Below are 13,764 nucleotides of genomic sequence, written 5' to 3'. Positions count from 1 at the left end.
ACATATAATAAATGTTTTGATGAATTATGGGTTTTTGCAGGTCAGATGAACTCTTGCTGTGCAATATAATTTCTTGTCATGGTTACACTCAGTGTTCTGTGGCCTTTAAACGGGGAGAGATAATGAACTGATAGGTGAAAATTCATCTCGTGAAAATCATTTAAGTGTTAAAGCATTTGAATTAAATGAAAGAGTAGCTGTTTTAATAGCTTACAGAAGGCAATGAAAAAGACAGAGTGAGAGACGAAACAAAAGGAGATGGAGAAGAAGGAAAAGGAGAGAGAAAGGGAGGGAGAATTTGAGATCTGTAGGATCTGTCCTCTTTCTAACCCCTCCCACCCTCTTACTGCCCCCATATTCAACCCCCATCCTTCCTCTCACTCAACCACCTCCACCCTCCCATCATCCCAACACCCTCTTACCTCTTTACCCCTTCCCCTCACTTCCTTATCTGCCAAGCTCAGACCTCCATCTCCTGGCTGGCTAAGCAACCAGCACTGCGGCCATGTTCTCCCCATGCCTATGTGGGTTTCCTCCCACCCTCCAAACACATGAATGTCAAGTAAAGTGATCATACTGGAAATAAAATATACAGTATTTCCATCACATTTGTTTCTGTCATTATAAATATAGTTTTACAAAGGTTTCTGATATTTACCTTATCTAACTTTCTGCAAACTCAAGATTATCCCTCATTTCCGCCATAATAGGATAAGAAAGTATTTTTAAAGCCGGTGGATTTGACCTCAGATGGCACCTTTCATACATCATACAGAAGAGGTTACAGACTCCATCTGGAAGCTACACCGTTAGAGCTGAAGGGCCAGTATGATGCAAGCAAGAAGAAGATGGAGAAGAAGAACAGACTGACACAACAACCTATCAGAAGCCATAGGCTCCTCTCAGGTTCAGCTGGACTTCAATATTCATTTTTTGAACAGTATGAGGACTATGGATTTTGTACATTTAGGCATGTGAATACTAATTTAAGACATAACCTATGTGACAAAATGTAGACGTGGGTCTGAATGGGTTTGACCCAACCAGACAGTCCATTAGTCTGTTTGTTCTGACTGACAATATTAAGTTAAAAAAAAAGAAAAATACAATATAAAGGAATGGAATTAAGTAGGGTAACCTATGCCTCTAACAGTGAAAGAGGAATAGTCTGGTGCCACCTGGGAAGCCTTGCACTTGTTACTCTGTATGGATCTTTTAACCATTAATCATTCAAGAAGACCTCTGCCTCCCTTGAGAGGAAACGCTCCTCTAGCTGACTCAACAGGGGAGAAATATCATCCACAGATGAAACACACCGGTGAAAAACTTAAAAGAAGTCTAACTTCTGTGGGCCAGAGAAACACAGGTGTGTTCACTCATTTTTGATCACAGCTTGGTGGTAGCTTCACAGAAGAAAGAAAGCACATTTTCCCACTTTCTGAACGGGGACAGTCTCTTGCCATGCTCTCCGCTCAGGAAGCTGCTAAAATCTACCACACCAACTACGTGCGTAACGCCCGAGCCGTGGGCGTAGTGTGGACGGTTTCCACCATCACCTTCGCCGTCATCACCGTGGTGGTGTTCATCCAGCCCTACTGGATTGGGGACAGCGTTAACACGCCGCAGGCCGGGTACTTCGGCCTCTTCCACTACTGCATTGGCAACGCGCTCACCTCGGAGCTTATTTGCAAAGGGAGCGCGCTGGACTTCGGCTCCATCCCGTCCGGCGCCTTCAAGACTGCTATGTTCTTCGTGGGCATATCCATGCTGCTGGTGGTAGGATGTATCGTCTGCTTCAGCCTCTTCTTCTTCTGTAACGCGGGGAGCGTGTACAAGATCTGCGCCTGGATGCAGCTGGCCTCTAGTGAGCTCCAGGGTTTGACCAGAGTTTGGCTGAAGTGACTGTAAATAGTTTAGTTTACATGGCACATAGCCTATAAAATATGCATGTTGACTTACATTTTGGCTTCTTAATGAACACAATAAGTCTATAACTGTAAGGATTATGAAGCTGCAGTTCGTGTAGGACTGTTAAGTAGCCCATAAAAGACAAAACACAAACTTTGAGTGTTTAGGTATCAGCTGTATCTGTTTGAGTTTCTTTTCATGTCTGCACCTCCAGCATACTAAAATATGTTACCACACTAGTGGCCTAATACAGTAATACTGTAAGTACACTTCCATTTGAAATGTAGTGGAAGTGAAGTATAAAGTATAGTAAAATGGAAATAACTCAAGTTAAGTACTCGTGAACAGGCATAATAGTGGTTTTAAAAGTTAGATGGCAGAGGGACATGTCCGTTAAAGGCTAAATAAAAACCTATGCTGGTCATTTCTGCACAGCATAGAACATGTCAGGAGATCTTTTCAGACAGCAGTGAAACATGACTCTGTTTTGAAACATGAAGCAGCTCGTGAACAGATGTAGCAAGTGAAAGGACAAACCTTTAATGACACAAATAATGAGATTAACCTGGAGGTATGGCGTTACACTTTCGCCTCTCTGTCATACCCGACACACCGTACTGTGTGTATTGAATTTTATGCCTTGGGGGTAAGGACATTTTTACAAAGTGAGGACATTTTAGCCAGCCATCACTTTGGGATAGACTTTGAAATAGTTGTTTGAGGGTTCAGACTTGATTTAGACTGCTGTGTTTATACTGTAGGACTGTGTGTAGTAGATACTGAACTCAGAAGTGTAGCTGGGAGTGGCGCTTGGTTCTGGGTGGTCTCTTGAGCTAACTGCTGAATTAAAGTTCAACTAGATCTAATTTAAAGAGAAACGTCTTCACTAAACATTCTGGAACATGCACCGATGTAATAAAATGGGAGAGGCCTAATTGTTTCAGGTGGTGTAAACACTTAACTCCCTGATGTGTTGGGAAGTCAATGGAAGTTGCAGTTTAAGACAACTGAAATTAGGAAGAGACATGAGAAAGTGAATGTGAGAGCTTTGAGAGTCAGGGAAGGTGAAAGGGTGTGGGAGGTGTGTTTAATCTCGTCAGCTGATAGGTCACGTACCTCCATATGCTGAGGTGGGTCTGTCTGCAGAGTCAGTAATGGATGGCTATCCTCATTATTCTGGAGTTTAGATGCTCTGGAGTCGCTAGGCAACTGCATGTGTTTACCTGGTATTACTCATACTGTGGAGACTCAGCCTTCCTTGTGGGGACCAGCATCTGGTACATATATGAATCATGAAATAAATCATTGAATTTCAGGGTGATGTCTTGATTTAAGTTTAGGGTGAAGGGAGAGGGAATGCATTATCTTAATGTATTATGTATTATCTCCTCTCATCTATAAGAAGACATGGCTGTGCATGCGCGCCTGTGTGTGTGTGTGTGTGTGCCTGAAAAAGTGGAATATAATTGGTAGCTTTTCTGTGTGCTTGTTTGTTGTTTCAGCACTGCAGCTAAAGAAGGAAGTCTGCATATTTCCCATCAACATCAGCAAGATGCTCTTGTACCAGTTAACATGTCATACTTCCTGTGCCATTTCACAGGTTTCCCTACGTTAAAATTCTTAAAAGTTTGTGCATTTTAATAAAGAAAAGGATAATAAATGTTTTCCAAATTAATCCCTGATGGAAGTATATGATAAAGAAAAAAAAACACACCACCCTCACCATCTTCTGGCTCCTTCTCTCTGAGGTACGTGCATGGTGATTGGCTGTATGATCTATCCTGATGGCTGGGATTCAGATGAGGTGAAGCGCATGTGTGGCCAGCGAACTGACAAATACACCCTGGGTAACTGCACGGTGCGCTGGGCCTACATCTTAGCCATCATCAGCATCATGGACTCACTCGTCCTCTCCTTTCTGGCCTTCAGCCTAGGCAACCGGCAGGACAAGCTGCTGCCCGAGGACTTCCAGGTGGAGGGGAAAGGTACGAGAGTGAAGGGAGGGTGGAGAGATGCTGGGGTGGGAGAGGAGGCCACAGGCTGGATGAGGAGATTTAGCTGAAAATAAGAGGTAGAGAATCAGGTGAAAAGCAAAGATTCAAATGACTTGCACAGAGGCGGATCTAGAAAATTTTGGATGGGGTGGCCAGGCTGGGGCAAAGTCCAGGGGGTGCACACTTGAAATACACGGAAAAAATTAAATCAAACCCCTAATTTTCTGAAATAGTAAACAATATATCAATCTAATGGTTTATCTTGTGTAAAAACCAGACTTTTTTCTTTAGCTAACTTTGGCTGCACTGTTAAACCCAGGTGAAAATTTTGAATAGACATATTAATTACGTCATTGTCTGAACTGATGAGTTCACCTTATCTTTTCAATATTGCTGCTTTTCTCTTGACTACAGATAATGCATAGACATCCTGTGGACAACAGTGAACAGAGATGGACAGGAACTGAAGAAGAGTACTGCTAACTTGGGGGATTCAAATGTATTCCAAGGCTCCAGGACAGTTCATGAAAATACAAAGTACGAGTTCATATTGGTCTCAAAATTAACAACTTAACATATGTTGAAATCAGAGTCACTGCCCATCTACAGCTTCTACCTTACAGGTGTAGCCTTCTGCAATAAATGCTGTTTTACATAAATATGTCAACTAAACTCTTCAGGATTTTCACAAAGAATTATAAATGTAAAGCTGCTCATTAACTTACAAGTTTCAACAATATTAAACGATTTGAGATGTTAAAACATAAGTAATGTTTGTCTTCTTTCCAAATCAATAACCTAATGGTTGTGAAAATTAAATGTTTGCATTATGTCCCTGTAATGTCATTCACATGCACCACTATGGCTTTTTCCAGACCTGTGCACTGTTATATCACACAACAGTTTTAAATCAAAAACGCAGATTTTGAAAAATGTTTATTCTTATTACCTACAGGAGAAACAGAGGAGCCACAGCCAAATTTTGTTTTTAAAAAATGAGCAAACTAATGAGGAATACAAAGCATCATTACAGCATTTCCTTTAAGTACAATCATTCATTTTTACATCCAAAAGTGTAAAACTGTTCAGACCCAATATCTCATGTACGTCAGTCTACACTGATGACAGTATCTTCTAGAAACCGTGCGCAAAGCCATGGCTAGAGAGGGAGGAATGAAAGGCCATCTCTTTGGTACACTGTACTGTACACATAGGACATGGATACACGTATAGTTTGACTGGTAGTGTGGGGGAACATATGAAACCATTCTGAACGGGCAGGTGCTAAGTCTTCTTCTTCCAACTTGTGTCTGAAGCAGAGAAAGAACCTGAATTCTGTTCACAATATAATGTAACAGGTGTTTCATTCAAGACAACATGAAAGAATCCGGGAGATAAAATAATACCTGAAGCAAAAACAATGTACACAGTTTGGTTCTCCTGAGGGAAAAATAAAAGTGATTTTGGACGGGTCCTTCCACAAACTTGGTGCACAATGTTGACATGTACAAAATGTATGCTTCCTAATCCTGTAGTGCCATTTGTATATAAATGTACAAAAGTGTGTTTTGTTTTTTAAACAGGATAAAGCTAACTTTACAGTGCCAACCACATGCTAGCTGCTCTTCATGCCTGTTAGCATTATACAGTTATTAATACTGAGCAATTTGAACACATTTGACAGCCAACGGCATAAAAGTTGGCATGGCTAACACGATGGCTGGTGAACAAAGACTGATTTGGCTAATCAGCGATCTAATGATGACAATCCCTATGTTTCAGTTTAAATATCGTATTCTCCTCATTCCCAGAGAAGCGTAATTTCCTTTTCACCCCTACAGCTTATTATCTATAGCTAAAGATACAGAGAAGAACACCCTGCAGAGAAAAGACAAAAAAATGAGACGGCAAGGTCAATAAGTTTTATGTAGCCAGTTAAAAAAAGACCTTAAGTTCCTTCTATAACCCTTGTAATCCAACAGAACAAAGATTCAGCAGCAGCCTTTCCTTTTATTATTTGGATGCTTGCATGTGTGTGGAGGTAGCCCATGAGAGCCCTGACAAGAGGATGCAGATGTGATGCGGGCACAGGCTCTTGCAGACATGACTATATCTCATTTACTGTATATTTTCAAGCCCAGGCTCTTCAAACTAAATCTATATCTTTTCACAATATGAAGGAAGGGGTGTGCACGAGTGACCTCTAGGATATGACCCATGGATGATTGAGGCACTGGGCCGCTGTAGCCCTCCTTTCAGGCACCAGGTCCAGCATGGGCAAGAGGAAGCTGCTGAAGGAGCGGGCCTCCTCTTTGGACCACTCGTACTTTTCTACCAACACGTCAAGCAGAGCCCACGGCTTCAGCTTGGTGATGTGACGCAGGTCACCTGGGAGAGAAAAAAAATCTATTTAACCCATAGTACTGAGGTACGGTCCACTACGTTTCTGAGCTAGAAATAGCTGCACTCAATTTAATTTGCAGGTTCTGTTCTCAAACAGAGCATATGGCTGTTCCCTTGAGTCATCAAGTGCTTGGTCTGAAAAAGCAACACTTGCACCAAATACCTGAGCTTATTTTAAGGATGTACTGGATTTAGCTAGAGCAGACAGCTGGTAACAGGGCGGGCGTGTTTACCTTTCTTGGTGAAAAATTCCTTGGAGTATTTGCCTGCCAATATCAGCTTCCGAGGAACTTTACCTAGCAACTCGATGATCAGCGCTATGTGATCTACAGGGAGGTGGAGAAACACACAAGACGATGAAAAAACAACAACAAAAAAACAAGTAAACATAACTATATTGTTAAATGGGAAGATGTATTCCCTTCTGCATTCACCAGTAAGAGATATACTGTATGTACACCACCGGTCAAAGGTTTGGACACTTTGCCACTGAAATGAATTTGAAATGCGTCTAAACTTTTGACTCTTTTCTACTCAAATTACCCCCGAGTCAAACTCCGATGTCAGACATTTTGGGGACACTAACCTTCATCTCTGGAGTAGTCTTCTCCAGAGTGGGGCTCGAACAGATAATCTCCTGTAGCAAGCTCAAAGGCCTGAGGAGACGAGCACACGACAACAGGTTGGATGGGTTTCATTATATAAAAGTTTATATGGCTAATGAAGAAGCAATGCAGCGTGACTGCCTAGACCTGATTCCTGAGGTTTAACAACCTTCTCCTGCCCTTCACTAATCACGACTTCATTGTGTGTATCTGCATTGCCCTCAAACAGCTGTTTGTTTCAGGCAGTAAGGTCAAACACGATGAGGGTTTGACTATTAGTCTTGCAATGTTTTGATGAGTGGGTTCATAGATTGTATTTCTTCCAGTGGGCATATGCACACCATGAACACTGGGTTGTAACAGTTGATGATGGCCATGAACCAACTAAGGAACATACGAAGGCATGTTTTTACGGCTGTAATGAGAGAGATTAACCATTACCTGTGATTAACTGTTTACAATAAGAACACCACAGGATACCTTAATAATGTTATAGTTTGCCTTTCCAGAATCAATTCCTTCTAGTTGCACAGGCGTCTGTGTGGGTCTGTTTTACCATGCAAGCCGTACTCCAGATGTCTGCTGGTGTGCTGTAGCCGGCTCCTAACAGAACCTCAAGAGAGCGGTACTGCCGTGTCTGGATGTCATCTGTGAAATGTTTATGCTGTGAGAAGAAGGGAGAAACCATGAATGCTGATGCACAAAACTGAGCTGCTATTTATAATGTTCTGCTTTTTCACTTGTCTGGTCTGTGCTTTTGATGCTCAAGAAGTCAGATTTAAAGGACAGAGAAACATCACAGTGGACAAACCCGTTCAAGTTCCCAGCAAAGTAAAAAGAATTCATGTCTCTGCACTCACCACCCAGCAGGCGTTGCCCAGGTCAGCAATTTTAACCTGCAGCTTGTCAGCATTGAGAGGCTCCAGAGGGTTTATTAACATACTGCCTGATGCATCTGTTAAAGAGAGGAGAGGAAGATTGAGAGACGAGGATGACAGAAGTACGGGGGGAAAAAAAGACAGGGACAAAATGTAGCTGCCTTGGAGAGGACTGAGGACATCTGAGCTGGCACTTTGCTTACATGCGCACTAGGACATCCTAAAAACAGAGAATACAACACCCAGGACAGATTCAAACTTGGACTGGAGGCTGCTTCTGTAGCTGGTATCACAGCTGTGAAAGGTTAAATATGTTACATAACAAGGCCTCCCCTAGGTAACTGGTTAGGAGGTTACTGATGTGTAGGATTGAAAAAACAAGGCATTCAAATGTATAAGCCAAAATTCTGTGAGCTTTTTTCCTAAAAGTGTCTCATACAACTATGGCTTTCAATGAAAACTGTGCCACTCCAGCTACAGTTTCACTGAGGTTTGCTTTTTCTCACTGTAATGCATGTTGCATTAATGTGCATATTAGACCAAATCTGGATTCATACTGGATTGCTGTTAAATCTGATATGAGACCCTTGCTGCAGTTTCAGAATACAGAATTCATGACAAAACAATTCGCATAAAAGAGAACGAAGTGATTCGAGGCACTTTCCTTTAGTAACTAACCATTCTGGCCGTCTTCCACATCCCCTGTTTTTGTCTGCCCTTGAGCGTCCATCTCTCCCTTGTCTCCCTCCTCTAACTCTACTTTGACAGAGTTTGGGCTGAGGGAGCGGGGTAGCTGCAGGTCGGTGTCCTCGGGGGAACCCTTACAGGTCTGATGCTCTTCTTTGTTGCCTAATGTGTCAAGGGTCTCCGTGTTGTTTTCCAGTTGGTTTGCGTTTTTTTGGTCCTCCTGCTCCACTGGCGACAGCTTGGTCTCATGTACCTGGCTCTCCGGGCTTGCCTCACTCTCCGGCGTGGATACGTGGCCATTGCAGTTCACTTCCATCCTGTTCTCTTCCTTGGCCTCTCTTCGTTTATTTACCTCCGGTGTCTGCTGGGACTGCTCATCTGATGTTGAGTCTGTGGCAAAAAGGAGCGTAAATTATTGTACCAAGTTTAATTTATGCCAGCGGATAATAGCAGTTTTTTAAACTGTGCATATTTATTTATTTATTAAGTTATCTGCTGTCTTCCACATGAGTCTGGAAGAGGACGTGACAACTCATTCACCTGTGATGGTATGGTTGGAGATGTCTTGCAAGGTGGCAGACACGGAGAGGGTGGCTGAGGAAGTTGTGTCCTCTGTGGTTTCTGTTGTCGTTGTCTCTTCCTCATCCTCCTCTTCCCCTCCTTCTTGTGCTGCTCCCCCCTCCATCTCCTGTATCCTCTTCTCCAGCAGCTCTGCCTGCTTCTTTTGCTTCTTCTTCATCTTCTTCTTTTTGTTCTTTGACAGTTTGGCCATCTGCAGAAATAGAACAAGAGGAGAGGAAGCATTTGAGCTTGCACTGTGACCTGACTCAAAATGCAATTTGTACAAAGCCTCATATTACACTTATGAAACCACCTGATCAAAAGTATGACTTACTGGTTTGGGTGGGGGGGCTGTACTCACTGTAGGAAAGAAGGAAAATCAGAGGATTACACTTGTGAACAACATACGTGGCACATCCCTCGCCTGTCCTATAATTAGTCTTCTGTTCGGGTGGCTGAGCTGTTTCACAACGCGGCACTCTGCTCAGTGGGAGCAACACACTCCTTGGAGCTAGCTGGTAATTTCCATAACCAATCCAATGATGACTCATACTGGCACACGGCTAAGTGCACCTCTTGCATTAGAAATTTCCACATGCTTTAAGTCAGAACCCTCAAGTTTCAAGATGCTTTGTGTCTCTTGACAATACAATCCTGAGCCCAATTAAAGATGATTAATAATTAACCACTTAAACAGTTTCACATTTATTGAAATTAGTACTAGTTATTAATGACAGCTCTCATCAATAAAACACTGAAAGGCACTGCCAAGAAATGTGAACAGCAAACCTGGTTGCCAGCGAAATGCTGATCAAACCACGGAAGTCACTTAAACCCTTTTCAGACATGCACTGACATCTTAAAATTATTTGGACATTAGCCGGAAAAGCCGTATGTGAGAACGCATACAGACGAACATCTGACACAGACCATCTCCTGTTGTGTGCTATATATGTGAAAGGGCAACTCTGGACAAAGTCCAGAGCTGATCTGTGTGAAGAGCAGACAGGGAAAGGCTGACCTGCAGAACCTGAGGGAGGGGCAGTGCCTGTCTTCTGCCACTGTGTAGCTTCAGCAGCCATTTTCCTGATGTAGGGCTCATTGACAGTCAACAGAATGTTCTCTGGTTTGATGTCTGTGTGGATGATCCTACACTTGGTGTGGAGGTAGTCTAAGCCCTGCAGAACCTGCAACACAGCAGAGACAAATCATCACGTGAAGCACGAGAGTTAAAGGTGAATGCTGCTGACTGTATAACACATCATTCTGTACCCACCAGGGGCACTGTGATCTTACACCAGAATGAGCTACACATTTCTGATGTGTAGCTCATTCTGGTTTGACTCTACATTCAAACCAAATCATGAAACACTATTATTCCTAAAACAGGAAAGTTCACCATTGTTTTAAAGACAACCCGTGTTCCTGTACAGTACCTGTCTTATGATACTTTTAACGCAGGGTAAGGGCAGGCCTTGATAATTTGACTTGATGATCCACTTGAGTAGGTGATATCCCAGCACCTCAAATACCATACACACATCTGAACAGATACATGGTTAAGGAATAACAGGACTTCAAATCTAATAATGTTCACACACACACACACAAAAGGTTTTCCATGACCGTGAACACTATCCATATACATCACAAAAGTCTACCTCAATTCACAGAGGCTGTCGCGCATGCAGCATATACACACAGCTGTAGACTGGATGGTGTTGGGGAGAAAGGGAGTGAGTGTCACTGCATCACGAACTGTGACACTTAGAGATGTGCCAAAGCACACGGATGTCAGATGAACATCTGTGAGCCACAAATAGAAGAGCAGAGTGTGAATCACTGTTGTCATAAAAATCACAGGAGACTTAAGACTGTCAGATGACAGCACTCACATTTATCTCATTGCTGCTGCTTGCATCTAAACTCAGTAGTTCTAATAGATATGCACATCTTTAAAAGTGATGCACTGAATGTTGGGCTTTGAGCACAACGACAAGGATGCTGTAAAATAACACATAGCCTGAAGTGATGCAGTCTTACCCTTGAATGTTTAACAGTAAAGCAGCGATTTGGCCAGGAATAATGGCATTACACTGAGGTGCCAAAAGAAAGCAAGACATAACTGAAGCTATTAAATTTCTGTTGGTGCAGCAGTCCCTTCCTTCCCACAATGACAGCAGCACAAACAGCTGGCACTGTCAGAAAACTAGTCATCATGCACCATTTTAAGGACACTGTGCGTTTGTTCCAACACAAATTGGGCTGAAGAACAACACATTTCTTTGTACGTGAAACCTGTCCAACAGTAATCAAAACATGACTAATAGGGGACAATAATAATGCAGGGGTTGCTGGATCCATCATTTGCACTCAGCTCTTTGAATAGATGTTGGAAAATAAAGTGCATATAAATGTAATTGTGGATTTTTGTATTTTGGAAAGACATGGCCTGTTGCTTCTTAACAATACGTTTCTGTCGCAACAGAGGATACGAGTGCCATTCATCCCAGAAACTTTGAAGTCGTCTAGAAGCTGCACCACTTTTTCCCTGTTGGGGTCACTGGGATCTGTGTTCCTCACCTGGAAAACACACAGACACACACAGCAGCAGGTGTTGTAAGCCCTAGAATAACTGGAGTGTGAAGCGGTGCGAAAATGCTTGTGTCATGACAACGGTGAGGCTTACAGATTTAAGCAGCTTGATCTCATCCAGAGCTGTCTCTGTGTAATGTTCAGCACTTTTTACAACCTTCATGGCCACAAAGCGCTTCTCCCTGGAAAACATACACAAAAAAACTCCTCACATGTGTATCAATTAATATCAGTTATATCAACCTTCTCAGCATGCACACCGATCAGCCACAACATTATGACCACCTGCCTAAAACTGTGTACGTAAGAGTCAATGCAGCGGTTGGTTGGTGCTCGTGTCACTCACTGTGCATCTTCTGTGAATCAGTTTGCTTCCACAGTTCTACTGTCAAGAAGAGCACAGATGTGTCGACCATTCTGTGAAAACTGGTCATGAGGACGAGTTAGAGGTGTGTTTAGACACTATAGCCACTGAATGTTTCTCTTCATAGAGACCAGTGTACAGTCTTTATCATTTTCAACCATTTTAACAAAGGTTCCAACAAAACCAAATCTTTTGAAAAGGATGAATGAAATTTAAAAGTTTAATTTACAGTCGGTCATCCTCATCATCAGTGAGCCATGACCCTGTCGCTAGTTCACTGTTTGTCCTTCCTTAGACACTGTTGGTAGGTACTGACCACTGCAGACAGGAACACCCAACAAGACCTGCAGTCTGAGAGATGCTCTGACCCACTCATCACAGTGTGGTCCTTGTCAAAGTCACTCAGATTCTTACACTTGTCCATTTTTCCTGCTTCCAACACATCAGCTTTGAGGACTGAATGTTCACTTGCTGCCTAATAAACCCCACACACTGACAGGTGCCACTGTAACAGTCAGTGTTATTCACTTTAACTGGTTGTTATGGCTTATTGATGTATATCCAGAAAATGTATAAAGACATTTACCCCCCCCCCCAAAAAAAGATTCTCTATCACATGACCAGCTCAGTTTCACAGTTTCACATTTTCATATGTAGGAGCCAACTCACTGGATGTCCCAGGCCAGCCACACAGTGGAGAAGTGCCCCCAGCCCAGCTTACGAATCACATGGTATCTCTCATTGAACAGATCTCCGATCTTCACATGGTGATATCCACCTGACAGAAGAGAGACAAACATATATACTCAGACAATGTTGTTTAATTACTGTATGTTTAATGTGTGTGTGTGTGTGTGTGTATATATATTCTGATACCCCTGCAGTAGTCATTGGGATCCTCCTGCTCATCGTCATCAGAGCCCAGGATCTCCTCATCCTGCTCTGGGAGGGGAGAGTCTGCCTGACCCTGCTGACAACCGCCTCCACGACCATGAGGCTCTGATCTGATGGGGGGGGGGGGAACAAACACAATTTTTCTAAAATGTGCTTTTTCTTTTGCAGTCAGTTTTTTTACCTTCAGGTGTTTTTGCGATGCCCATTTTGTCACTGTATTAATTGCAGCAAATCTCTAGTGCATCCATCTGAGACTCCAATCTCCATTAGAGCTCACTTCTGGAGCAGAATATGAATCAAATGAAAGCATCAGAAACATTCATCACTGGCAGAAGTCACAATATATTCTGGAGCTCAGGAATCAGTGTTGTCAACCAGATAAACAAGTACAAATGGATGGCTAGGAAACAGATGAAGGGAAGATTTCTGACTCTCTTCAGATCAACCCGCCGACACTCGAGCATCACCACAAAACCAAATGGTATTAAAGAAAGAGACTCCGTCAACTACAACCTCACATCAGTAAACATCGACTGAATGTTGATTCCACAAATCTTAAATGAGCAGGTTGTGGTGTGTGAATTTGAACAAGGTGAAACAAATTAGTAAAACTAATCCTCCAGTTGCTCCTATCCGGCAGCTCTTCGGAGAGAAAGGGAGAGCCCTGTTCTTCATATGTCACTAAACAGATCCAGGATCAAATAACCAACACTAGATTTTCTAATCCTGACTAAGGTCACCCAGTTATTTTGGTTCTTTGACTGATGAGTTGTGGATTAGAAAAGATGGGAAAGCTCTTAGATGCTCTCTGCAGCTGACTGTGCCTCACACCCTCCATGTTTACTGGTATGACTTCTAAATTTATAATTTGATGG

At 42.7% G+C, this 13,764-nt stretch overlaps 2 protein-coding genes across 6 annotated transcripts in view; one reads left to right on the top strand and one right to left on the bottom strand.

Moving 5' to 3' along the window:
• Positions 1 to 1,149: 1,149 nt before the first annotated feature.
• lhfpl5a (LHFPL tetraspan subfamily member 5a) lies at positions 1,150 to 4,649 on the top strand. The gene is made up of 3 exons (XM_020592986.1): positions 1,150 to 1,864; positions 3,657 to 3,893; positions 4,317 to 4,649. The coding sequence occupies exons 1-3, from the start codon at positions 1,462 to 1,464 to the stop codon at positions 4,325 to 4,327; spliced, it is 651 nt and encodes a 216-aa protein (XP_020448642.1). The 5' UTR covers positions 1,150 to 1,461; the 3' UTR covers positions 4,328 to 4,649.
• Positions 4,650 to 4,831: 182 nt separating this feature from the next.
• Positions 4,832 to 13,764, bottom strand: part of srpk1b (SRSF protein kinase 1b) — an 18,712-nt gene continuing 9,779 nt past the window's right edge. For all 5 annotated transcript variants that reach the window (XM_020593063.1, XM_020593060.1, XM_020593061.1 and 2 more), the window contains 14 exons: positions 12,872 to 12,999; positions 12,665 to 12,773; positions 11,726 to 11,813; positions 11,532 to 11,619; positions 10,473 to 10,579; positions 10,058 to 10,223; positions 9,371 to 9,396; positions 9,016 to 9,247; positions 8,467 to 8,865; positions 7,771 to 7,865; positions 7,467 to 7,574; positions 6,892 to 6,961; positions 6,539 to 6,631; positions 4,832 to 6,290 (listed from right to left, as the gene is read on the bottom strand). In XM_020593063.1, coding sequence (XP_020448719.1) covers positions 6,106 to 6,290; positions 6,539 to 6,631; positions 6,892 to 6,961; positions 7,467 to 7,574; positions 7,771 to 7,865; positions 8,467 to 8,865; positions 9,016 to 9,247; positions 9,371 to 9,396; positions 10,058 to 10,223; positions 10,473 to 10,579; positions 11,532 to 11,619; positions 11,726 to 11,813; positions 12,665 to 12,773; positions 12,872 to 12,999 — 1,894 coding nt within the window. In that variant the 3' untranslated portion in view covers positions 4,832 to 6,105. The remainder of the gene's footprint in view (positions 6,291 to 6,538; positions 6,632 to 6,891; positions 6,962 to 7,466; positions 7,575 to 7,770; positions 7,866 to 8,466; positions 8,866 to 9,015; positions 9,248 to 9,370; positions 9,397 to 10,057; positions 10,224 to 10,472; positions 10,580 to 11,531; positions 11,620 to 11,725; positions 11,814 to 12,664; positions 12,774 to 12,871; positions 13,000 to 13,764) is intronic.

Source organism: Monopterus albus, unplaced genomic scaffold, assembly GCF_001952655.1.
Source record: "Monopterus albus unplaced genomic scaffold, M_albus_1.0 scaffold18.1, whole genome shotgun sequence".
In the NCBI taxonomy this organism is placed as follows: Eukaryota; Metazoa; Chordata; class Actinopteri; order Synbranchiformes; family Synbranchidae; genus Monopterus; species Monopterus albus.
Note: the sequence above shows the minus strand (reverse complement) of the source record. Positions and strands in the feature narration are given on the sequence as shown.

Bases quoted from the DNA above. Each gene is read 5' to 3' on its own strand.
- lhfpl5a (XM_020592986.1), top strand. From the start codon at position 1,462: ATGCTCTCCGCTCAGGAAGCTGCTAAAATCTACCACACCAACTACGTG. The intron at 1,865-3,656 runs GTGAGCTCCAGG...CTTCTCTCTGAG, and splicing joins CTGGATGCAGCTGGCCTCTA to GTACGTGCATGGTGATTGGC.